The following is a 24,636-nucleotide window of genomic DNA, read 5'->3' on the forward strand; positions in this document are numbered from 1 at the left end:
TTTCGCTTTGCTCCTGCGGCTGTCCACAATTGATTAAGGGCGCCCTCTTCCGGCTCAATAATGGGAACGCCCATGATCCAATTTGCAAGACGCAAGAAGGCTGTGTCCGCAAACGACAAGGTATTTACCAAATCTGTCTTCACAACGCCAGGGTGAACCGAGACCGCCATCAGCTTTGGGAAGCGACGCCCAAGCTCCGCTGCGTATACAAGATTGGCAAATTTAGATTGGCTTTGAAGCTTTCTTTATTAGCGCGATTTCCCTCAATATCTCGAATTCGAGCAGGTAGACAAAGAGGTGACATTACCCATATCTATATAGCCATACAGGCATTCCGCCTTTCTCTGTTCGTACTTTGTCATACAAAACGCCGCCCGATGGGTGTCCTTTCCATCCTTCTGATGTTAGGCATATGACTCGAACGTCAGAGTTTGGTGCCTCCGCAGTTTTCGAGAGAACTGGCAGAAGCTGATGTATGATCATGGCATGAGCCAAATGATTGATTGCGAAATGGACCTCGAATCCGTCTTTGCTTACTGCCGGCGGTACTGCCATAACGCCTGCGTTGCACATGAGGATGTCCAGTCGGTCATGTGCGAATTTATTGATGCCAGCTTTTACTGACTCAAGGGAACTGAAGTCCATCTCTAGGAAAGTTAACTCCACGCCCGGACTTTCTGCCTTGATATCGTTTATAACAATGTCGGCCGCTTTCTGGTTGCGACCGGTGAAATAAATGTGCTGGGGTGCATGTTTCGCAAGAGCCTGGACAGACTGTTTTCCTAAGCCGGCAGTTCCTTCAGCAACAAGTGTCAGAAGTGTTCGCTGAATCTATAAAGCGAGATAATAGAGTAAACACACCTCCAGTAATAAGGACAACCTTGCCGTTCAGAGACGGGATATCTTTTTCGGGATTAAAATCGGCAAAGCCACCGAGACGAGGCATGTTGAAGAGTAAAAAACCAGTACGCCGAGATACAATGTGATGAGAGATTCCTTTGTATGGAGTTGAGAGCACATTTTACGATATGTCTGCCTTGCATCTTATATAGGCTGTTCGAGGAGGACATCCACATAGAAAGTCCGCTTTCACTGATCCTCCATATTCGGTATTCCGCCAGGCGTTTCAGTTTACACTGCCCTGGCATGACCCAAAGAGGCGTTAGCGCGTCACGGTCTTGCATTAGCCTGTATTTACGCTGCTATCTTCTCCAATCATATCCCATCAACTGTCGCTCGCAGTGGGTCAACTTTACGCATTGAATTCATGATGCTTAATTTGGTAGTCCGGCACTGACGGACAAAATAGCCGCTCCCTTCACTGTCTCCTATTTTCACACAATGACTTGTGAGCGCCTCTTTACAACTTGTTTTACTTTGGATGAAGATTCTAAGACGCTCTATCGGATATTCATCCTGATAATCGACCTTCGTAAATAATTGCAGGCACGGACGTTACTGTCAACTGGGTATTCACGAGAGCCCGCCCATTGGCATCCTCGAATGCTTAAAGTTCGATGAATGCTCCATTTATGTGTGATTAATCTGATAAAACCGCCGTTTGGTAGCTATGGACCTGGACGACTGGAGCGGAGTGACGGATCCAGCCGAAAGGAGGAAGCGGCAGAATCGTCTCCGTCAGCGCCTAGCACGTAAGTACAGCACTATTCTTCAGTATTGCAACTATCAACCTCGTTGAGAGATAGTCAGATCGCGCATGGTCTAAGCAAATCATGCTGCGCAACTTGGTATGTGGGACTGATTTAGAACCAGGTGAGAGAAAAAGGACCGCCGCCTTTGCAAAGCTTACGTCCAGTGTTGGTTCATCATGGAATGGTTTCGGCATTCTCATTTCTGGAACATCACACAAGTCTATGGCTGGAGACAGAACTCTTGCCATTTCCAACTGTGCAAAGCCTGATTTAGTCGACGTCAGTGCTATTGAGTCGTTCCAGACAACGACAGAGGGTTGGAAAGTAGAGAAATGCTCAATTATACCACCTCTCTTGTTTTATACGACTGCCGCGACTTTTGGACAGCCAACGCCTCCTCTCATCTTCCCCCTAAGTCCAGATCATTTCTTACTCACAATGGTTCAATACAATGTTCAACGCGCTTCGCTGTTCAATATGGCTGTTCTATCCCTTCTAGAGCATCTTCCTCTAGAATGCGGGGGCACCCTCAACCTTCCAAGCCTCAACATAGATCCGCCCAGCAGCGTCCCGCCTGAGCTTCTGCCCACTGCTTTACAGAGAGCCACGCCTCATGACTACTGGATAGACGTATTCCCATGTCCCCCGATGCGAGATAATCTGATTCGCCTCAGCCGGCAATATGATGCTCATGACCTTCAACGCGACCTAGCGAAGAGCTTGTACGAAGGGTTTGTTGACGGAGAGCAACGCGGTTGTCTGGTCTGGGGTGAGCCATGGACGGTCAATGGATGGGAAGTGAGCAGAGGATTTGTTAGAAAGTGGGGGTTCTTACTCAAAGGCTGTTCGGATCTCGTGGCATCAACCAACCGTTGGAGGGAGTCGCGAGGCGAAGATCCGCTGATCATAGAAATTTGAGAGAAACAGAATCATCGGGGACATTGAAGTTTACTACCTATTGATGCGTATGGTTGTCAACGCAGTACTAGTACGTATACAAGGTGTGTAACACGACAAACATGTCTCTTTGCTCAAAATCCCCCCAATAAAGTTCTAATTACTCTGTAATTACTAGTGTAATAATTACAAATGTCAGGCTCTGATTATATAGCCGTAGTATAATCACAATTATGCATCAATAAGCCTGCGGATAAATGAATTGTTCAAAGGTTCAGACTTTTAATCCCTTGAGCGCCTGTGAAATCCAACAGCTCCATAACAAAGCCAAACAGCCCCGAGCGCTCCAATTCCAGGCCCCCCCCAAATAACGCTACAGCCCCACAGCCCCAACAGCCCCAACAGCTCCAACAGCTCCAACGCTCTTCTTCATCAATTACTATCTTCATACCAACAATGCTGATTAATTTATACAGACTAGTTTTGACAGTCTGGGTCAATTAATAAGTTTTCTCCTAATTATTATAAAAGCAAGTCCCTCTGCGCGCATTGTGTTTGTCTCCATCTCTTAGAAGATTCGCTCATCTGTTACAGACAAGTACACAATCCCTCTGTAAGCACAACTTTCCACCATGGCTTCCAAACAAACAGTTTTCCGTTTAAACAGCAGGCAGGGCATTGTCGATCTTGCCAAGTCTGAAGAGGACATTCCCAAGGCTGCAGCACATGAGGTTCTCATCAAGATCCACAGCGTTGCACTGAACTTCCGAGATATAGCCATTGCAACTTCCAGGTATCCGTTCCCTGTGAAAGACAATCTGATTCCAACTTCGGACGCTGCTGGAGAGATCGTTGAGATTGGGCCCAATGTCCAAGGCTTTACAGTCGGTGACCGGGTCATTGCAAATTTCAGCCCGGCCAATCTATACGGGCCGATGAAAGACTGGAATGGTGGTTTAGGAGGCCCGGTGGACGGTGTTCTTCGGAATTATCTGCCCATCAATGCCAACTCTGTCGTTAAAGTCTCCAAAGAGTCTTCCTTGAAGGCTTCCCAATGGGCTGCACTTGTCTGCACTGGCACGACTGCTTGGAATGCACTTTATGGAAATGTCCCTTTGAAGCCGGGTCAAACTGTATTGTTCCAAGGTAAGCATGCCATGATATGGGAACTAAACAAGCACAATTGGCTTATTTGCATAAAGGCACGGGTGGTGTTTCCATCACTGGACTAGTCTTGGCTAAGGCAGCAGGAGCAAAGACAATCATGTAAGAAGTCTTCAGCCTACCATATGTTATGATGAAGAGCTAAAATATTACCTCTAGAACCTCATCTAGCGATGAAAAACTAGCCTATGTACAGAAAAAGTTCGGCGCTGATCACACAATCAACTACAAGACTCATCCTGAATGGGCCAAAGAGGTACAGAGAATTACCCAAGGCAACGGCGTTGATTACATCTTTGAAAACGGCGGATCCGGGACTATTCGGCAAAGTGTCGATTCTATTGCATTTGGGGGCGTGATTGCTATCATAGGTTTCTTATCCGCTGCTAAACAGGAAGAGATGCCGGATGTTGCTGGTCTTGCGCTCTCTAAAGGATGCGTCATTCGTGGAATCAACGTTGGGCCGAAACAGTTGCTTGAGGAATGCGTACGTTTCGTTGGTTCTCATAACTTGGATATTCCAGTGGAAAAGACGTTTCAGTTTACAGAGGAGGGCGTGAAGGCTGCATACAAGTATTTAGCCGAAGGTCAACACATTGGAAAGGTTTGCATCGACCTGGAATAAAGAAACCGGTCAGAATTTGAGACGCTGCCGAGAACTACCCAAATGAGCAAGACTTACACAATAGACTATGCTAATCACTGAATAGAGTTCTCATAAATCTTTGCGTATTCAAGTAGACATTCGCCAACGTGCACTGTGATCGCCCATGAGGACTCTTCGCTGAATACCTTTGACCAGATTTTCAACACGGCTACACTCATTTGGCGAGGATCTTGACACCAGGATGATGTATCTGTGTCACCCCAGTCTGCAGAAGCAAGGGCTTCTTTGATGACAGATTCAACAGACGATATCACATGACGTTCATAGGCTGTGTTCAAGTAGTTAGGTATGTAATGCGCAATTGTTTAAGAAGGCCTCATGCCATGAAACTGTAGATGCTGAACCCAAGAGAAACTCACATTCTAAGGTCTTTGTCATTTGGCAAGTAGCAATATCCTCTAGCCACTTGCAAAGAAAAACTGCACTCTCCAGGGCGCATGCTGCATGTTGACAGCACCACAGAATTGACTGACTCTTGGCCACATGGTCAATGCCAAAGGCTACCGGCAGGCTTAGTGCGTGAACTGTGTATAACAAAGCGCTTGTAAGATTCGAATGGCGTCGCGGAGGGGCAACCGAGAACAACGCCGTAGCCACAGTTATCGGATCGCGTGTTGCCAACCACATGCTTGGACCCGTGTCTAGATGCGTTCGGACATAGGCAAGGGTGAGGAAAGCAACTGAGGTAAAAGGAATGGGTCCGTGTTCGCTGCTTGGATGCAAATCTTGGCCCGATGCGCGCTGCCAGATCTTAACCCATTCGGAAAGCGCTGAGCTGCGATTTAGTTAATACTGCTTGCTTTCTGACTTCTCGTTGTAAAAGTGTCAAGAGCGCCACATCGTTTGTTGTTCAACATACTGGATTTGATCTATTTCGTGATCACCCAGATTGGGTCCAAATGATAATTGACGCAGTAAATAGATGCGTTGTACGACTCCATGAAGCAATATTAAATTGCTAAAGGCGCATGGAAAGGTTTTCTGTTTGGCCACTTCAGGGGTTACGAGAGACTCAAATGCGTCTTGAAAGCTGATAGGACTGCAAGTGTTCTCGTGACGAGATGCTGCCCATTCTAGCTCAGTTTTTATTTCCCATATCTTTGTTGGACAGGGGAGGCGAAGCTGAATTTCTCTGGCGAGTAAAGATGGCGGGCGATTGTATATTAGAGTGTGGATGTTGAGAAAGCAGAATGCCAGAAACTTGGTTCGACGCTCAGCTTCACATAACGACCATCCAATCCAATTTTGCTCGGTAGGGCTGTCGTGCTCCACAAGTCCGCTGGCTCGTATACACTGTACCAAAGGTGAGTGTAACTCGAATCCTTCAGCAACAATAGAGGCATCACGAGCCCAGCTGGAATATACGAGGAGAAATAACAAGGTCTGGGTTGACTGCATGTTCAGAATTCGGTTAATTGTATCCGAAATTGGTATGGTTGCAAACTATTGTTGAGAGTTAGTACTCGACATTCCATGGTGTATAAAACATGGACACACACCTCCAACTCCAAGTTGTTTACTTTCAGTCTCTGCAAGGCGACGGATCTGGCTGCTCGATATAGCTTCTTTGAAAGGTTTTCTTCCATTGTCCCCACTGCACCGAGTGCCGCCATTGCTAGAATGAGTTCAGGGATGCAGTGCCCTACTTGGAAGGTAGGGAAGTGTATGACTGGAAAATGAGAGGCTAATGAAGTTCTCCAGACATCTATATGCCTTATGAGGGTACGTAGCGATGGAAGAGTAAAGTCATCGAGAAGAGTTTGAAAGGGGCGGAGGCCCTCTTCAAGAATCTTCAAATCATCCACAGTCATCTCGAGAGAAGCCATTTTATAGCCACTGATGGACGCATAGTCTATTACACGTTTAGTGAAGGTATGGATTATGGCATAGCTTGCTCAAAGATGGTAACTGATCCATGGAATGACTTACTGCTTTTTGGGATTGAAGCTTTTTGTGCTTGAACAATACCATGTGGATGTAAATCTCTGCTAAAAGGCAGCGGTCCGGCAGTGCTTTGGCTATCTCTGCCAAAATTGCCAGGCGCTAATGATTCAACTTCTGCACCTGTTGGTAAGTCGCAATCCATATTGAGAGAAAACGGAGAGCCGATAAAATCCAACGGGAATCCGAAGCCTCCGAAGAAGTTTTCGTAATTAGTCACGGAGTCAGTAAAAGTTGGACCTTGAAATACAGCTACTATTAAATTAGCTTCGGCGCATTGTTTAGAAATCTGGTCAGCTTAACAGTTTACCTTCAGAGACTCCCATTGCATCTATATTCGGCACCATTCGCTCTGTAACTTCTTCATTCTCTTGTGCGGTTCGTGAATGAACTGTTCCGGGTATTGTGGCTGTAGATAGTGCACCACGGTGCGTGTCACTGGGCTCGGCAGGGTTTAAATGCGCGAGTTTCTCATGCCTACGCAGCAAGTCCGTTCGTGTGAATGCAGCTCCGCAGGAGCATACGAATGGCTTCTCTTTGGTATCTATAGCTCTCTCTAGTCAGCATGCTCTCCAAGTTATGAAGTCAAGCTATGCGTACGGGTCCGACAATGCCGCCGCAGGTGCTCTGGCCGCTTGAAGTTACGGCCACAATAAGGACAAGTGTGGGGATTTGGCATTTTGAGCTTCAATAAGTGCGGGAAATGAAGTGAAATCAAGTATAGTAAAACACGGAACTACATTCAGCGTAAAGCGCCGATAACTGGCAGCCAAGATCATTAGGGTGGATTAAGAAGACTGCTTTCAAAGCAGCAGCTGTAATTTTCAGAATGTTCTCAGCTATTCTCGCATAGCCAGCTTCATGTTACTAATCAATACACGTTCACAGGTGTACTCGTATGTACAAGCTATTGGCTGTAATTAACTAGCAACTGCCTAAAAGCCCCACTTACTCGCACAGTACTGATTCCAGGTTAGCTTTCACCTAGCAGGCTTTCTGTGCAACTGGATTATCTTGAAACATGCATTATTAGAGTTAAAGAAGCGGATCTATGTATTATGATCTTTGAACAGTTGGATAAATTGCTTTTTTTTTTAAAAAGCGCTGTGGCACTTTGTAGAATTATTGCTTGTGTTTGGGTAAGATAAATGTTCTTATTGTGATAAAGTTGAGAGTTATAGGAGAAAGAACTGAAGATTATTTGGTCTATAATATAATTGTACAAATAGTAGTACTTATCGTTCAAAAGCATAGATTAGCTAAATCAAGTATGTAATACAAATTATAAAAACGTCTTATATTAACATGAAGGAGGTATTCTATAAGCTTCTAATAAATTTTTGTTAATTACTAATTTGGACATACCAAAGTACATAGCGCTAACGTGCCGCCTCGCTTAGGGTTTACTTTACAACTGTATAATATCTTTATCGCAGCTTCACAATATTCCCAATTCAACTGGATTCTTACTTATTTCACTACACAAGAAATTACGCATCTCAAGGTGCTATCTATAAGCTACTAACTACCTATCAGCGTCCACCTACTACAATCGATATAAGTGAAGATCGCATCATCATGCAAGTAGCTAGCTTGCAAACCTCCCAAAATGCGTGTACTTTCTGCAGGAGACGAAAGCGAGCCTGTGATAGAAAGCTTTCTGGATGTTCAAATTGCAAAAGGTTAGTCAATCTATTCAATTGATTCAGACTCAATCTCTTCCAACTAGCTAATACGATTTGTGGTAGCCGAGGCCAGACCTGTGACTACTCGTAGTAACCCTCCCTTGTAGCAGCCAGCTCAACATCGTCTGCCTCCTAGCTGACCACTTCAAACAGTGCTTCCGCCGAAGACATCCAGAATCCAGCGGCGTCAGTCTATCTCTCCATATCTTCAGATAGTCCGAGATTCCCGGAAGCCTACTTCTTGGATCATCGAGTATTTCAGCAAAGCCACCAGTCAGCCCCAAGTGTACGATTGCTTGCTTCACCACAAATCACAACTTACGTAGGAGATCTGCAAACTATAGTGGCAGAGTACATTCAGAGGATACATTGGTGGATGCCAATTCTCTCGCGATATCAACTGCTACTTTCTCTGGAAACGCCCACCCCAGGGACAGAAACCGACTTACTTCTTCTGGTTCTAACAATGAAGGTTCTTCTATGGAATCCATCGGCACAGCATTCGACAAATCCAAGGACAGAAGGATATTTATTAGCCCGCCGCGCAATTGATGAAGCAGTCTTAGCTGGGGCTATGTCTTGCCGACTGCTTCAAGCTCAAATTCTGTTGGCCATTTTCGAGCTAGGACATGCAATCTATCCCGCGGCTTACCTTTCCGTTGGTGCGTGTGCTCGATACGGTACTGCATTAGGAGTTGACGCATCACTAAGCCCTGAGTTCCAACTCCAAAATCCATCCCTAGGACGCTTGGATATCGAAGAGCGAAGGAGGGCGTGGTGGATGGTGCTTATTTTGGACCGGTAAGTGTGAAGGTCATTGTTCATATCGGGCCACAATTTGTCATCTGCAAGCAGATCTGACCCTTTTCTTTCATATTCGTCGACATTCAGATTCACACAGCTCGGTAATCCGCAAAGGTCGCTTTCCACCGCCGATCCTCAAAGAGATAGTCGCTTGCCATCTGACGAGGAAAATTTTGATCAAGGGGTAAAGCTTCAAGCTTCAAATATGATTCGTATCCTGATTCGTATACTCACAATAGCTAGGATATACCAGATGAGAGTTTTCCCGTGTCGGCAGCCGCTGATATCAAGATGGGGATGCTTGCGAGGATGTGCCAAGCTTCGTATCTCCTCGGACTTGTGCTGCGCTATAATAGAAATAGAGCTGAATCGGCGTCATCTTCGGCTGGGTTCGATGACCATGAAGAATATTGGCAACTTGACAAAACTCTCAATGCTCTGCTTAACCTATCCTATGTGGAAGGTGAGATTAGACGAACCGCAGTGTGCGCTCAAACGTCTATTTGTTACAGGTATGCTAGCGTCGCTTCCTTTTCGAAGTGTCAATCATTCTTGTATTTCGTTGCACATCTCACACTTCAAATCTAATCTCATGCAGTGGTCTTATCGCTCTTCATGATCCTCTATCATCACGAATAGATCAGCAACATATGCAATTCGCCAATGATATGCTGATGCCAGTAGTCGAGTCCATGGCCTGGGATTCTAAGATATTTCTCAGCGGATTTCGCGTTTCTGTAGGAGATGCCTCACCACTTTTGCTCCTATGGGCATATCAAGCCAGTACCATCTACAATCGTCTTCTATCTCAATACCAAAAAGAATCACTGTTCCTTCTGCACCAAATGAAGTTGAAGCTTCAAGTAATGTCGCAACGGTGGCTTGCCGGAGGTAAATAACGTCTTGCCCATTCAATTATCTGCAGCTAACACATGATAGTTGCTTACCTCAAACTTTTGGAATCAAACCCATGAATTAGACATTCTTTTTTCGAACATCAACGATCACTCGTCAACTGTACTCCAAGCTTCAACTTGGCTGGGTTTTGGAGACAGTTTCGAGAAGAAAGATCGACGGGGGAGTTTAGAGGGAATCACAAGGGCAATATCTGTTATGTTCTGAAAAAATGATGGCTTACAGTCACTAGCCCTAAACATGTATCAAGACATGTAGTGATTGGCGTACTCTAGTCCTACTAGACGTAATCATACTGAAAGTAATCAGAACCAGTTGCCCCACTGGCGAAATGCAATTTCTTACAAAGAAGCTACGTACTCCTCCACAGTCACCACCTTTGATGCAAAAAGCGGCCATGCAACTTCAGTAGCTGCGTGTTTTTGCTCATGGGTAAATGAAGCTGTCGCATCGGATCTAAGAGGAGAAGAGTTAGTGCGGTGTTAGTGCGGTGCAGACGGCTACACTTCAAAATGGCCTTACAGCAACGTGACATGATATCCACTACAAGTGGAGGTTAGCTAAGGCTGAGTCAAGCAGTGGCTATGTTTACTTACAGATCATACGCGTATCTAGCGGTCGATTCGACACAGGCGTTGGCGGTAAGTCCGGCGATGACAACATTGGTAATGGTTCGCTGACGGAGAAGAAAATCCAAATCAGTGTTTTGGAAAGAACTGCATCGGTTTAGCTAATCACAAAACAGCTATTGCGGGAGTTCACAAAAAGTCGTACCTGCTTGACCAATGCTTGCTGAAGATCAAGTCACCATTCTCTGTATTTGGCTCCATGCCTTCGTAAATTTTAGCTCCCCAGCTACCCTCTTCAAAGACTTTTCCGGCCTTCTGAGATTCGTGAAGTGCTTTCATCTGGGTCCAACCGTAAAAGGCCTCTGCGTTGTACTGCTGGTGCAGCCCATAAAAGACAGGGATCTTATGAGATCGAGCTGCCGTTAGGAGATCAAAGATGTGCTTGACAGTGTTGGTGGCTTCTAGAGAAGCGGACATTGCCTTGTACATTTTGCCATCAGGATGCAAGAAGTCATTATACGGATCGATAAGCAAAACTGCTGTATGTGTGTGGGCTGCTGTCATCGTGATTTTGAACAGTCTTAGCTGGTTTAGGATATTCGTATTCAACTGAAGGATGTTGAGTTATCTTTGGTCCCGGAGGTCTTTGCCTCTTTATATGCCACAGATAATCCTGGGAATCGCTGTTGTAAGACAAGTGATATTGAAGAAGTGCCATACTGATGATTATGCTTTACCCCATGGACAGTCGGCAGCCGATAACCCCACTGCCGCCGCCAACCCGCCGCCAGTCCACCATTCCACCCGACACTAGCCCACCGCTCCACCTAGCATTAGGTACATACATGTAGTCTGATAAGAGGTTACAAATCCCCCATAACCAATTGATGGTTTTGCTGCACTGCTATCTTGTACCTTAGTTTCTTTCTACTTACCAATTGTTTCGACAGAATAAACATAGGCTCTCTTTGTAGCACGCGGTTAGTGATTGAATTGCATTTTACTTTTTGCAAGAAATAAGGCAACGCTTGAAAAAAACAAAGGCCATCGGACTATAATATTGTATATTGCTAATAAAGATCTGTGCATTATACACACATGACTACCTATATGTAGAGAATTTTATTCAGCTTAAGATCTAACGTCTTACTAACATATCTCGTTTCTAGCATGGCCCCTCCTTACTTTCCCTTATACTACACCAAGATGTTAAGTATTACTTGTTTCCATATCTCTAACTTGATGTATAATTAGCTAGCTAGAAATTCATATCTCTATGAAGTGTCCTTATTGACTAACTATTAGTTATAAAGATGCTAACATCTGCTCACGGGCCATAGAGATGCCCAGAAAGGCTTTGTCAGAGTTAGACAATCTTGTGAGCTGGATTGACAAATTATTTTTTTGATGTTCAAGGAAAGTGGTACTGTAGGCTTGAACCGGTAGATAACAACAGAGCAGTTGTGGAAACAACAGTTGCATATCTCACTTGACTACAATAATAGCTTACTCGGACAGATTGCGCATCGGCTGGTCTCGAACACAATCGGTTCCACAAACCTGAGTTTTAATACCTCATAGATTCCTAATTGAATATTCTAATCCAGAAAATACTTTCCCCTGCTTAATTTATCCATTCAGTTTGGTGGCATGTCTTCCAACACATCGGTTATGCAGGCAAAACCTAACATTCAGAACCATGACTCGAGTCCATCGATTCTAAATTAGTGCCACTATACTAGTTGTGACCTTGTTTATCTTGTTGTCTGTTAGTAGTTGCACAGAGCAGGAATTGATCTTTTGATCTTCAGCAGTCGTGAAAGATGCGTTCCTCGGTTTAGACCTAACCTCCTTTTTGCTGCCTGATCTGCTTTCTATCCTCAGTCCGTTGAACTGAGACAAGTCACGACGTGCTTCAGCGGCTGTTGAAACTGGCAAGCAAAAAAAGGTAAAAAAAGAGGGTGAAAAAAGGGTGAAAAAGGGTGAAAAAGGAAGGAGGAACACCAAGATGATCCACAGAGGCTCAGTTAGACGATGTTGCATAGCCGCTGGTTCAACACATGTATGTGTTATCTCGGATACGTCGGCGTCATAGAGATGAGCAGATGTTATTTTTAAAAAACGGAGTTGATTCACATCTGTAAACGTAATTATATTACTCAACTCCACTACTGGTAGACATTCTCCTAGGACGAAGGGCAGAACTCTTCACTTTAGATGATTACTATATAAACTGCGTGGCTACACCACCTCTCAGCTACTACATCATTAAACATACTACTCAAATCAGCATTACTAGTCTCAAATACGCTTTATTATCAGTATCAACACATCAATCATGTCTGGAAATCGACTTGTTCTCGTCACTGGTGTCAATGGCTTTATCGCTGCTCGCACAGTGGAGGCATTTCTAAAGGCGGGCTACGCCGTGCGTGGAACAACAAGGACTAGGTCTTCGGCAAACGGACTTCTTGAAAGTTTGCCAGAGTACGCCGACAAGATCGAGATCGTGGAGTTGCCCGACATTACGGTAGACGGCGCATTTGACAAGGCAGTGCAAGGTTGTTAATATCAACTAAAATTTCGCTTCCATAGCTCCCATGCTAATTTACCGAGTAGGTGTTGATTACATTGCTCATCTAGCTGCCCCGGTCTCTCAGTATTTCAAAGATCCGGCTCCCGTCATGCACGGTGCCGTGAATGGAGTTACCCAACTTCTACAATCGGCTTACCGTGAACCGAGCGTCAAGAGTTTCGTGTTTATGTCCTCTATATTAGCAATTCTGACATCCCAAAGACCTCACCGTTTCACTGAGGAGGACTGGAATACTGAATCTGAAGAAATAGTTACCGCGAAAGGTAAGGAAGCGCCTAGTCTAGCGATCTATGCTGCTAGCAAGACCGCTGCTGAAAAGGCGTTCTGGAAGTTTCGCGATGATAAAAAACCTCACTTCACAATGACAACAGTTAATCCAACGTAGGTAGAGCTTCTCTCCTCAATTATGCTCTCTATTATTGATGGGAGTTCTTATGGGCTAATTCTGTCTGGCCTTTATAGGTACGTTGGCGGACCCCCTCTAGTTCTTCCACCTACTCCAGATCAACTCGGTCAGACGGTAGAATTTGTCTGGCATGTGTTTTCTGGAAGACCGTTCGACAAATGCGGCGTTCCAGGAGCATTTTACGCTTATGTGGATGTCCGAGACGTTGCTCGTCTTGTGGTCTTCGGTATCGACCATCCTGAGAAGGCAGACTCCGAACGATTTATCGCCGCCAATGTATTTGCGCCCCTACAAGCAACCGCGGACATTTTGCGAGCTGCGTATCCTGAGCGGAGGCGCATCATTCAAGAGGGTAATCCTGGGGAGGGTTATTTTCCTGACTATCGCTTCCCAGACGATGTGATATTTGATGGTAGTAAGGCAGTTAGGGCTACTGGTCAAAGTTATATTCCGTGGGAGACAACCGTTCTAGACACAGCTAAGGCTTTTGAGAAATATCTGTAAGCACGTCCTTGGTAGATTACATTCAGATTATAATTGGTACTCAACTTCGCAATAAAGTATTTCCTCTTGTTTCTTATGCCAATTAACTTTCCCTCTTTAATTGCATTGCAACTGACTTACAGAAAAATGAAGCTGTAAACAATATAGAAACAAAAAAGAGCCTATTGCCTTTTGCATTATAGGGGTGTCTCGCAGTATGAACTTAGTAGTTGGTGCGTGGTGTAATACAATATAGGTATTTAGTAAAAACTTCTAAATAGTTTGTCGGGCTACGCCGATAAAGTTGATATTATGGAAGTATTTAGTAGTACATTTGACAGTATTAGCCATAAAAGTGACCGATATATCTCGCCAGTTGCGATGTTGCTAGAATAAATTGGTAGTATTGCACTGAGAGTAACTATGCAGACTTTGGCATTTTCAGCATGGATTTTTGATACGGAGCTTGGGAGCCTTTTTATTAGCTGACACTACGTATTACTATATATATTGCTATTCAAGATGATCAAACCCAGTTACCACTACCTGAGATATTTATTATAGCACCTACTAAGATTCTCGTCCCTATCTTAAACCAAGAGCTATTTTTCACCGAGCCCAAATTTGGTACACTATCCTTCTTGTATGAAGATACTGAATCCATATATTGTGAGCTCATGGATGTCCTTCGGCTGTTTCCACTCCTTCTTTACCCAAAAGTGTACAGGCCATTAATGTTTCGTAAAAAGATGGCTCCCATGGAACAAAAAAGTCAGGTTGGATATTAGACTGAAGTCCCTTATCACAGTGTACAGGCGTACTGGGTTTACTTTTCAGCAAAGGCCGATCTAATTTTTCGGAAACCATATCCGGCATAAAACACTGGTCATCTCTGATAGCCGATTGTCGTTCCCTCTCAAGCTGCCGGCACCTTTTTTTGAGGGCGGCACATTGCTGAATCAAAGCGAGCTTCTCAGACTCGCATGATCTGAGTTGAGTTTCTAAGTCAATTAAGCGTTTCTCTTTTCTTTCCCTGTAGGCTCTTTGAGAAGCTCGGTTCTGGGCTCGTCGATGCTGTACTGGAAAATATTAGCAACTATTCCAAGAGACTCTTGAGATCCAGTGGACCACTTCCAGAAACAATGGAGACTGAATCATGCTCTCCTATTTCCGGGCCGCTAGGGAGACCTTTTGACGCAAGCTCAGTTCTGGTAAGGCGATTTTTCACCACAAGAGGCTCTTTAGAAGAATCCTCAGGGGTAATTGTTGGGAACAATGATGTATCCGCTTTCTGGGCCTGAAAACACGAGTCTTCCATCATATAAAAAAACTCCATATCTCAAATATATGCTCGTAGAAGCTAGATACTACCTCTCACCTTGAATAATAAGAACTGGGGCTATTAGGCCTTTATAACTACGTATTTGGTGGAGTCCAAGGAATTTTTGGCTGTTTGAGCCTAGATTGTTAAGTGGGTTCGACGCTGCGCTGGGCGTATTCAGGAAGCTTTATGACGGAAATGCTCAACGGTTTAAATAAGCGTCGCACTAGGGTCCTCTCTTTATCAAATAGGATACCATCTCAGGGCTTGCTGACCGAAGAAACTATCGATAACATAAAAGTACCTGTCGCGTAATATCAGGAAGCACGTTTTACTATTCTTGGAACTGTTGCCGAACTCACCTCCTCACCTCCCCTTCCTATTACATTAACATATTCTGCGGTGCACCGTATTCTGCTGGGTCTCCGGATAGGGAAATATAAGCGCGAGATTTTGCGGATTTTTGAACAAGTCCTGTCCAAGTAGTCAGAATTGGTGAATGAAAACAAAAGTTCGGCTGGAATGCCAGCCAACAAATCACGCCATACCTTTTATTAGAATCATGGAGCAGCTTTCATTTCGGGCAATTCCACGTGGGTACGACAAACAGTAACAATATCAAAAATCTTTCTGTGGCATCCAAGAAGGCCTCATTTGGGCCATTTTCAGGTAACTGGGCAGGCTAATTGATGGAAATATGCTTATACTTGCTGCGGTATGTCGTTTTGGGTGATCTCGTTGTAAAGGCCGTCTCTTACTGAGAACATACCAGTAACGGGCCAACTTTCCACTGCTTGCATTAACGACGGCTTTGCTATACATTCGATGAGACATTTGGAAACACCACGAGAGATTTTTGTTGGCAATATGTTACATGCTGTATTAAATAGTTAAGCTTGGTCTCTCTGTTTTAGATTGAGATCGCGGTGCTGCTACAGATTAACACGTGTCTGCCTTAAAATATTCTTTTCTTGTGTTAAGAAGCATATGTGCAAACTGGGGTCAATGTCGTAATTGGAGATGTACTCAAGCAATGCGAGAAGCCGCCTTGTATGGTTGATAAATCTACTTATATTCGCCCGACATACATACACTGCTACCTTGTCTCTCGACATTTCTGTGTACTACACATAACAGTGTATGATGAGTATGAACGATGCCTGAAGACTTTCGTTCTTTCAGTTCGCTACATCTGTCGAGTTTCGAAGCAGTTATGAATACTTCACTGACTGCTAATGAGTGTTAGTTTGGCTACTTCCCGGCTTATGTACTGCACGATCCCACATTGCTGATCGTCTGTATCACAAACTGGAGTATGACCTCGTCAATCAAGTTCAGATAGAGATATTCATATGATTCTAGCCCCTGGAACTTCCCCTGCCGATTGCGATATTTAGTAGCATATAAATGAAGATTATCTGACTACTCGTGTTTAATCGTTGCCCAAGGCTATCTTTCAAGGATCTATTCAGCAATACTAACCTTAGTGGCCTTGATTACTTCAATAAGAAAGAGCGCAATTCTCACGCCCAATTATCCACATGGGCATAAAGAGCTTCCGCAGTAGGATACACAGAATAACCCAGCCGACACAAGCTGCTTCAAAAGCACTAACTTGGGCGGCAGCAAGCATATATTCAGCAGCTCGGCCAGGGCCAATAAGCCTTATTGATTTTTGAAGTCCACCGACGTAAATAAGTCACAATGCCTCAAGTGCGCCAAATTGAGCGTCTAGCCCGGTAAACTTTATAACCATTCTAAGTAAATGTTCATCTCCAGCATCCCATGCTCAACCACTAACCTCACCAAAACAAATAACTGGAATTGTTAAAATAAGTTCTAACTTTGCAAATTAGGTGTTAGAAGCTCTAAAGAATTGCGGCCTGGGATTGAATTCGGTAGGAACAGATTCAAATCAATCGGAGCCGCCCAGAAATCAGCAATATCGCTATCAAAAACCACGAGTCTGGTCTTCTGATTGGCCAAGCTGTGTATAAAGGCGGTGAATTCTGTGATAACGTTGGCATCCCAAAAGGTTGACAGGGGCGTTTGAAATAGTGACACGCTTGGCGCTGCAATCGCGATCAATGTATAATTGCTTCAAGGCCCACCGCTGAGGCATGACATAGGTGAGAAAGAGAAATAAAGAAGACAAGTTTGACCATGGGATTGAAGTTTGCCATGTTGAGTAGATATCAACAGACAAGTATCGCAGTTGAAATGGTCATGCTATTCAAGTTTTCGGATTTCAGCGATATGTGTATACAATTCTTAGATAGTCACTACCTGAGCGCTTGTAACAGAGCGAAAGAAAATAAGCAAACTACCCATTGCACAGAGCTAGCAGTCTACTTTGTGAACAGTTTCGCCTTGGTACCCTATTGGAGTACTTTACCGTGTAGCTCTAGAAATATTAAGTTAATACGCCCCGGAAGAACCGGTGGCGGATTGGTGGCGGATTGGCGGCGGATTGGCGGCGGATTGGCGGCGGAGAAGACTCTGTTTACCTGTACTTAGTCACGATGCCATGCAAGAAGCAACTATCCTTGCACAAAAGTCGGGCCCCCACGGCGAGTTTACCACCTTCCCCTAGGCTATAATTCGCGTAAGACTTAGCATCTAAGATCACCAGAACCTTGGACCGTTTACTATAGCCTGCATCAGCAATATTATGAGGCAATTACATGAGTTTCCACCGCTGGAATCCAATTCTGTACAGTGCTGAGAGCTCTTATTGGTTTGATGAAAGGACATTCGGCGCTGAGATTTGCAAGGGCTTAGAACTTGATCCAGAGAAAGGAGATGTCGTGATTTCAAGCATATTAATCAGAGGTAGGTGTCTCAAGCCATACCTCATCGCGTTCCCAGCTGATCATGGCCTTATCTCGTTCAAAAGCATCGATCTCAACTGGTTACTTCGGCAACGTAACGTCACTAATCTTGCTTTTGCCGGATTTAAGTTTTGTTGTAAAAGTTTGCATTGGAACCACTACTCGAATGGCGAACGAAACGTGTAGTTAAACAATCATTTCCACGCCCACGAGACCCTCCTAATGTCTCTTTTACGAGGGATACAAAGCCACAAATATGCGGTATGTTATGTCTCAACACCTTCATGCTGAGACTTAAGCTCGTTGCTAAATGTACTTGTTTAAAGAAATGATACTACCGCTGTTGGGCTAAAGAGTAAACAGAAGCGCTAATTGAGTTTATTTGGCTGTCGCTGCGCAGAAGGTTATCTCTAGAAAGGACATGGAGGGTGTTATAGAAACCGGTGAGTAATGTCTCAAACTTTCCACTCACGAATAGTCAATGCGCTGCCAAGTGTACTAGTTGTGAATATTAAATGTTGTCTTTACGAGAATTAGTTTACTTATTCATTACCTCCGGTATGTTATAAAGAAAGTTGAGATGGTTGAACGAACATATAAGCGGCAAAATCGGGAGCAGGGTAAGACCCAGGGCACTCCACAGACGATGGATATCCAACGCCGACGCAATTACCAGGCCGCTCTTATGTCTATATCAAACCTAGTAGCAGTGATAATGATTGAAGATTAAAATTGCAAGTTCGATGGCTTCTCATTGCGGAGAAGGAGCAACTATATGCAACTATATGCGCTATTCTAACCGTGTGGTTTCAATACACATTAACAACTGCGCTCTTATTGCTCTTTTGAGGCATGAAAACCTCTCTGATTTGTCATTTTACCTGGTTACATTCTCTTCACCCAACCATCCGCCATACTTTTTGCTTCTTTATTGTATCCGAAGTTGCTATAAATACCTCATGTAGACTAAAAGCAACACCCAGTGTTGATATACATTACTAGTTGTACAGCGTTAAATAGAGCCGTAATGGCATGCAAGAGACTTGATGCTGATTGCCACTCAACTCATTTTGAGAGTTATTCAACCTCGTCTTTACTTTTGCCCTGTTTACTCTCGGTAGTTCAGAATCATTTGTCTTCTGTTCCAAGTCCCCAAATATGAAAGCAACAGGCCTATCGACATGGATGGGCTCTTGGCGGGAAGGAACTGGCACTATCTCAACTACAACAGCCACATTCAAGGAGGTTGCCTTCAGCTTTTCCAGCCGGTTTCAAGGGACACCAGGCGGCAGCCCCGAAGAGCTCCTCGCCGTCGCCCTCGCTGGTTGTTTTAACCAAGCGCTTGCAAACAACTTCGGCATGATCGGTTTGGAGGCGGACACCATCGAGACTTCGGTTGCTATTGAATTGGGGTTTGGGTTAGACAAATTCCCGAATATCTTCAACATCATCATCGTCTGTGAGGCACGGATAGTTGGAATTTCTAAAGAAGATTTTGAAGGCTGCGCAGAACGAGCAAGAACTAGGTGTACTATTGCGAGGCTGCTCAAGATAGACCCACATCTGACTGCAACACTTGTTGTTTAGAGGTATCAGAACAAAATTTCGCAGAGCGTGGGCTTTGAACTAAACGTACATCTAGTGCAACAAATATTCCCACAACTTTCCTCTCGGACTTACCATTCTAGCTGCATATGCGTGAAGCATGGGTATGCAAACTTAGTTCCTCCAACAATGTTCACTGGCCACACAGCAGCCGGTTCACCCTTGTGTCAAATTAGGTAGACTTGAATAGGTCATTAGGGTGTGTTTGCTACCATCTTCCTTATCTTGCGAGTTGGACGTATGTTTTTTGATTAGTGGTGTTTTAAAGCTTCTGACAATCGGGCAAACCGGCACTTTCGTCCTCGATGAGGATCGCAAGACAGAACTGATGCAATTTTCCCTATACCTCATTCGTCATCAACTGATTCGCGAAGCGATTACAGGCCAACTCATACCACAGTTACCGTAACCTCCACTACTACCTTTGTGAAAGGCTGGCTATTCCGGATATCTGGGCACAGCTGGGAACAATCCTTCAGTGGTGGCGTCGGGCCGAGACATGGGAGCGATCATACATGCAGGGAGCGGCGGACTAGCGGCGGCGGACGCTAACCCGCCGTGTGTGTACGTTACGAATGGCATAAGCGAGAGTTGAAGTCTAGACTGGGGTGTGAAGTTACATCTTATTATCTTTTAAGCTGTAAGATGTATCTGCCGGTAGAGTGATTTATCATCTGATGATAGCAAAATGGCAGCTGATATGCTGCATACGTTATTCCGCGTAGGCAGTCTAACATTAATCGTGCAGGAACTCAATTACATATCAATAACAGTACACACTACACAACTATAAAAACAAGCAAAAAGCACGGCCTATATATTGGGCAGGTAGAGTACATCAATCCAAGAATTATCCTAAAATTCGACGAACCTCCCCTCCATTATTTTACTACAATTCAAGTGCCTTTTCAAAAATGGAAAAGCTTATTGTAATCATTGCTGTCACTGGTGTTCAGGTGCGTTTTGCTCTCTTTGATCTGCAACATGACGACTGTGGGATACACCTCCACTCCTACCCTGACAGTCTACTAAGCCGAAGCTCATAGGGCTCTTCTGTTGCAAACGTTTTCCTTCGTGAAGGTGGATGGAAGATACGCGGTATTACCCGAGATCCCTCCAAACCTGCAAGCAGAGCTCTCGCTGCCAAAGGTATTGAAATTGTTAGGGGCGATGCAGAGGATATCGAATCCATCAAGGCTGCCCTCCGCGGTGCTTCAGTTGTTTTTGGGAACACGGTATTCCCAGAGGCTTTTTCAAATCCAACTGCAGAGAATGCACCTACACTAGCGCCTGGACAAAGTCTCCGAGAATGGTGCTATGAGACTGAGCTGCGACACGGAAAGAATATCGCCGACGCTGTCGCTACTGTAGACACTCTTGATCTATTTATTTGGTCTTCATTATCAGACGCGAAGAAATGGAGTGGAGGAAAGTATACCGGCGTCTACCATTTTGATGCAAAAGCACATGTTGTTGATTATATTCATAACGAATACCCAACTCTAGCAAAGAAAATGTCTATTCTCCAGATGGGCTTATTTATCACTAATTGGAAATGGGGTCAGGCCGCTGTTCCGTGGGAGAAGGTCTGCTCTACACCAATCTATTCTTTGATCCAAGAACGCCCTCTCTAATCTAGAAATAGCGCCCGGATGGCTCAATGGTACTCCGTGTGCCTGGTAGTGGTGACGTTCCCGTACCTCTGGTTGTCCCTTCCGATGCGGGATATTTTGTCAAAGCTCTCACCCAGGTTCCAGCTGGGAAAAACTTGATCGCTTTCGGCGACCGTATGACCTGGGCTGAATACGTCCAGCTATGGAGCAGAATCACAGGTGTTCCAGCTACTTTCGAAAAGACCACAGTGGCGGAGCATGCTAAGCTTGCGCCAGGGGGGTACGGGGAGGAGATGGCAGAGATGTATGCGTATGCCCAAGACTATGGCTACGACGGCAGTGATCCGTCTGTTGTTTCGGCCCATCAAGTAAGTGTTCGACCTCTTGCATATGTGCGTGTTTTATCCTAAACTGAATTTTAATTTTCTTATATACAAAGCTTGGCGTTAATATTCCGGTGACTCGAATTGAGCAATATATCAAAGAGGAAGACTGGTCTCAACTGTTGTTTACTAAAAGGGCTTAAATATTAAATGTACGCCCCATAGTGCATAACCATTCGAGTAGTAGATTACTATTCTAACCATTGGAAGTTTTTTATATGTCAAAGTAAGAGAATGCCAGCAGACTGCTAGCAGAAGCTTCAAAGATAGCGCGTGCTGGATCGGCATTGAAAGTAGTAGGATGCTACATGTGAATTTCGAAGGCTCATCCGCACGATCATGTCGATCAGAAAGTAATCGTATAAGTGGTAGATATTATTATGGGCAGTGGAAGTTGTTGAGATAAGGTGTACTAAAAGCCACCATAATACGGAGAAAAAGAGCACCATTGGAAGAGATAGTAACTTTACAGCTGTAGCAGTATTCTATCTTTATGCCATACGGATAATCACAACTTACGTATATGAGTCGATACTCCATATCCACCCAAGGTCCTGACCCCCAAAGGAATTGTCGATCAAAGATGCCATGCCACTCAGCTCCATACTGGTGTTTGCATGTGTGTTTTCCTCAGAACCTAGGTGGAATTAGTCAAAAATTTTCCTGGGGCGTAACTGGAAGATTTCTCACCTTGTTCGAAGTTGAACAGCGCCTGTATCATCGATGGGTCTTCGCCGATATCAAAGCGCAGCATGTTATCGTTGTCTACGAAACTGGGAGAGTTTGCGGGTAGGGCGATACTGGTGAAGATGTCCTTTGATGTTTCCATAGGTGAGACCGTGGATTGATCGCTAGCCTGTATATCCGCTTGATGGGGGCTTTGTGGGAGTGATATCAAATGCTGAGGATTGGGTAATATCTGATCGCCCGTGCCTTTGGTCTCGAAATCCAATAATTTCTTCGCTTCTTTTTCAAGTAAGAGAGACATCAGTGTCTTCAGTATCCCGAAGCCCTGTTCCGCGATAATACTTTTAGACTTCAATCCGGTTTGCATTTCCATGAGCCGCCGTAAGCCCATTTTCGATTCATGGGACTCTCGGCTCAATGGTTCAAGACTAGTCAGGATAGACAATGTCAAACCCGCTGTGAAAAGATGCTGCGACACAAATGATACAGCGTACGTATCTGCGACCTGCTGAAAGATGGGAAGCGAACCAAGCAACGAAATCTGAAGTGCTGCATCTCGGCATATCTGTATCGATGTCTGAAACGGATCTGTAGCTTGCCTATCCTGTGTTACAGAACTTTGGCTGGTTGCATGGCTAGTGGCGACTCGTCTGTACGAAAGCAAGGGCCGATAGATCAGTATCCTTGCGTTATCGAACCCGAGCTTAAGCGCAAGAGCCTGAAGTTGGAAGAGATGATCTTCAAAACAGCGATCTAACGAATTAGGCACACTGGAAGTCGAGGCTTTGATCGCCTCTTTCAACGAAAGCCGTACCGGCAAGCTCTGAGACCATTTTTGTAGCCTTGCATCTAATCTTGTGATTGTTTCGACCAGTTGTTTCAACTCATATTTGTCACCCCGTCTCTGGGGTTCTTCAGAGGACCGATGCAAACCATAAAGATCACCCAGTACTGCCTTGACAATAATAGACAGCTGCACCATGAAGTATTTGTACGAAAGAAGAGTTGGTTGGCCGGCTGCACGGCGAAAGACGGAATCTCCTGGAGAATCCAGCGATCTTACTGCATATGGATGCAAGGGCTTAACGTCACAATCCCTGTCCGAGATGCTGAGCGGAAAGCCATACAGCATTGAACAGAAGGTCTCTATGTCATATATCGCCCACCAACATCGTTTCCTGGATTCTTGAGCTCTTTGTAATGGATCGTCCAAATCTGGCGTAGAACTACCGCTTGATGATTGTCGATGCAAGTTTAGAGCTTGAGCAATCCGCAAGCCACAGCCGCAAATTGGCCAGGCAAGTTCTGGTTGCCCATGGTAGAGATAGTAGGTCCCTAGCAGAACACACGTCTGGATTGACTCTAAGGAGCCTAGTGATGCAATGTCAATAAGTTTGAGCCTCAAAGCATCAAGTATTTCGTCCTGTAGCACAAGTTGCTCAATCCCAGTATCTTCTAGATTATGCTTTTGATCAGAACTGGTATACTGTATACTGACGGCGCAGACTGCGAGAAATACGCTGACAAAACCGAGCCGACATTTCTGCTCGTCAAGATTTTGCCAGTCAGAGGCGTAAAGCTGCTGAAACTGATCTCTAAATTCTCTTTGGTGGAACACAAGCACAAACCAATGAATCTTGTCAAAATAATTATTGACTAGTAGCGTAGCCGTCTTAATGTCTGGAAGCAGTATCATCAACTTGGCTTCAGTCGCAATGAGCTTCTTTAGACGCGTTTGGCTTTGTTTAGGCCAGGTACTGCCTGATGCGCCTTCTCGAGTCCAGTGTGTGGCAGAGAGAGCTGAAACATCTCGCCCCTCTGGCGCTACCGTGTCCTGATGATCAAATGCCTTTGGACATCTTCAGTCATAATGCTACGAAACTATCGTTCGAAAGCCTACCTCTTTAATAAAAGACATGGCCGCGGAGCTGGAAGCCCATGGCGACTGTAAGGTGGTAGGGTCTGCATCCTCAGTCTCGCTGGGCTTATTTGAAGTCTCGTAGAATGCAGGAGATGAGACTGTCGTTATGACCTCTTCTCCGATGGCTTGAGCTGAATAAGGAACCCGCTTCGTCGCCTGGGGGCTGGAGCCGTCGCCATCGGCTTTACGAACTTTGCTGATGATCTGGTTGGGCCTCACCGGCTTCCAAATATCGGGCGCTACGGCTGAGCAATTGACCCCAGCTCTTCTACAGAGAGTGCATGGACGATTAATATCACACTGTAAAATAACATTATTAGCTTGCTGTTTCGGCAATGTTGCCAGAGTAGCTTGCCTTGAGTTTTTGGCGCCGGCATCGCTGACAGGCCCGGAAAACCTTTTGAACCATCTTATCTACTCTCCAATGATAATAATAGACTGCGCTGGACCGTATTGGTCTACCGGATAGGATGTTTTTACTAGCATAGCATTGGTG

General features: G+C 44.8%; 10 protein-coding genes across 10 annotated transcripts; 6 read left to right on the top strand and 4 right to left on the bottom strand.

The window, feature by feature from the left end:
* Positions 1–303: 303 nt before the first annotated feature.
* Positions 304–946, bottom strand: TGAM01_v206045 (hypothetical protein; the record flags this gene model as incomplete). The annotated part of the gene is made up of 2 exons (XM_018802703.1): positions 304–797; positions 862–946. The coding sequence occupies 2 exons, from the start codon at positions 944–946 to the stop codon at positions 304–306; spliced, it is 579 nt and encodes a 192-aa protein (XP_018664210.1).
* Positions 947–1,570: 624 nt separating this feature from the next.
* TGAM01_v206046 (hypothetical protein) lies at positions 1,571–2,570 on the top strand (the record flags this gene model as incomplete). The annotated part of the gene is made up of 2 exons (XM_018802702.1): positions 1,571–1,652; positions 1,774–2,570. The coding sequence occupies 2 exons, from the start codon at positions 1,571–1,573 to the stop codon at positions 2,568–2,570; spliced, it is 879 nt and encodes a 292-aa protein (XP_018664209.1).
* A 611-nt stretch (positions 2,571–3,181) lies between these two features.
* TGAM01_v206048 (alcohol dehydrogenase) lies at positions 3,182–4,338 on the top strand (the record flags this gene model as incomplete). Its single annotated transcript, XM_018802701.1, has 3 exons — positions 3,182–3,695; positions 3,752–3,815; positions 3,873–4,338. The coding sequence occupies 3 exons, from the start codon at positions 3,182–3,184 to the stop codon at positions 4,336–4,338; spliced, it is 1,044 nt and encodes a 347-aa protein (XP_018664208.1).
* Positions 4,339–4,412: 74 nt separating this feature from the next.
* TGAM01_v206047 (hypothetical protein) lies at positions 4,413–7,000 on the bottom strand (the record flags this gene model as incomplete). Its single annotated transcript, XM_024549780.1, has 7 exons — positions 4,413–4,648; positions 4,740–5,155; positions 5,612–5,823; positions 5,880–6,232; positions 6,310–6,573; positions 6,632–6,865; positions 6,922–7,000. 7 exons carry the CDS (start codon positions 6,998–7,000, stop codon positions 4,413–4,415), a joined length of 1,794 nt encoding a protein of 597 aa, XP_024405442.1.
* Positions 7,001–7,930: 930 nt separating this feature from the next.
* Positions 7,931–9,784, top strand: TGAM01_v206049 (hypothetical protein; the record flags this gene model as incomplete). Its single annotated transcript, XM_024549781.1, has 7 exons — positions 7,931–8,003; positions 8,070–8,109; positions 8,160–8,807; positions 8,898–8,994; positions 9,054–9,322; positions 9,409–9,701; positions 9,750–9,784. 7 exons carry the CDS (start codon positions 7,931–7,933, stop codon positions 9,782–9,784), a joined length of 1,455 nt encoding a protein of 484 aa, XP_024405443.1.
* Positions 9,785–10,066: 282 nt separating this feature from the next.
* Positions 10,067–10,783, bottom strand: TGAM01_v206050 (hypothetical protein; the record flags this gene model as incomplete). The annotated part of the gene is made up of 4 exons (XM_018802698.2): positions 10,067–10,181; positions 10,248–10,268; positions 10,322–10,441; positions 10,500–10,783. 4 exons carry the CDS (start codon positions 10,781–10,783, stop codon positions 10,067–10,069), a joined length of 540 nt encoding a protein of 179 aa, XP_018664205.2.
* A 1,849-nt stretch (positions 10,784–12,632) lies between these two features.
* TGAM01_v206051 (hypothetical protein) lies at positions 12,633–13,800 on the top strand (the record flags this gene model as incomplete). Its single annotated transcript, XM_018802697.1, has 3 exons — positions 12,633–12,855; positions 12,914–13,271; positions 13,353–13,800. The coding sequence occupies 3 exons, from the start codon at positions 12,633–12,635 to the stop codon at positions 13,798–13,800; spliced, it is 1,029 nt and encodes a 342-aa protein (XP_018664204.1).
* Positions 13,801–19,089: 5,289 nt separating this feature from the next.
* On the top strand, positions 19,090–19,518 carry TGAM01_v206052 (hypothetical protein; the record flags this gene model as incomplete). Its single annotated transcript, XM_018802696.1, has 1 exon — positions 19,090–19,518. One exon carries the CDS (start codon positions 19,090–19,092, stop codon positions 19,516–19,518), a length of 429 nt encoding a protein of 142 aa, XP_018664203.1.
* Positions 19,519–20,450: 932 nt separating this feature from the next.
* Positions 20,451–21,559, top strand: TGAM01_v206053 (hypothetical protein; the record flags this gene model as incomplete). The annotated part of the gene is made up of 3 exons (XM_018802695.1): positions 20,451–20,492; positions 20,583–21,122; positions 21,182–21,559. 3 exons carry the CDS (start codon positions 20,451–20,453, stop codon positions 21,557–21,559), a joined length of 960 nt encoding a protein of 319 aa, XP_018664202.1.
* A 488-nt stretch (positions 21,560–22,047) lies between these two features.
* TGAM01_v206054 (tall aerial hyphae-4) lies at positions 22,048–23,915 on the bottom strand (the record flags this gene model as incomplete). Its single annotated transcript, XM_018802694.2, has 2 exons — positions 22,048–22,169; positions 22,223–23,915. The coding sequence occupies 2 exons, from the start codon at positions 23,913–23,915 to the stop codon at positions 22,048–22,050; spliced, it is 1,815 nt and encodes a 604-aa protein (XP_018664201.2).
* Positions 23,916–24,636: the final 721 nt, after the last annotated feature.

Source organism: Trichoderma gamsii, assembly GCF_001481775.2.
Source record: "Trichoderma gamsii strain T6085 chromosome Unknown Scaffold_20.2, whole genome shotgun sequence".
NCBI lineage: Eukaryota > Fungi > Ascomycota > Sordariomycetes > Hypocreales > Hypocreaceae > Trichoderma > Trichoderma gamsii.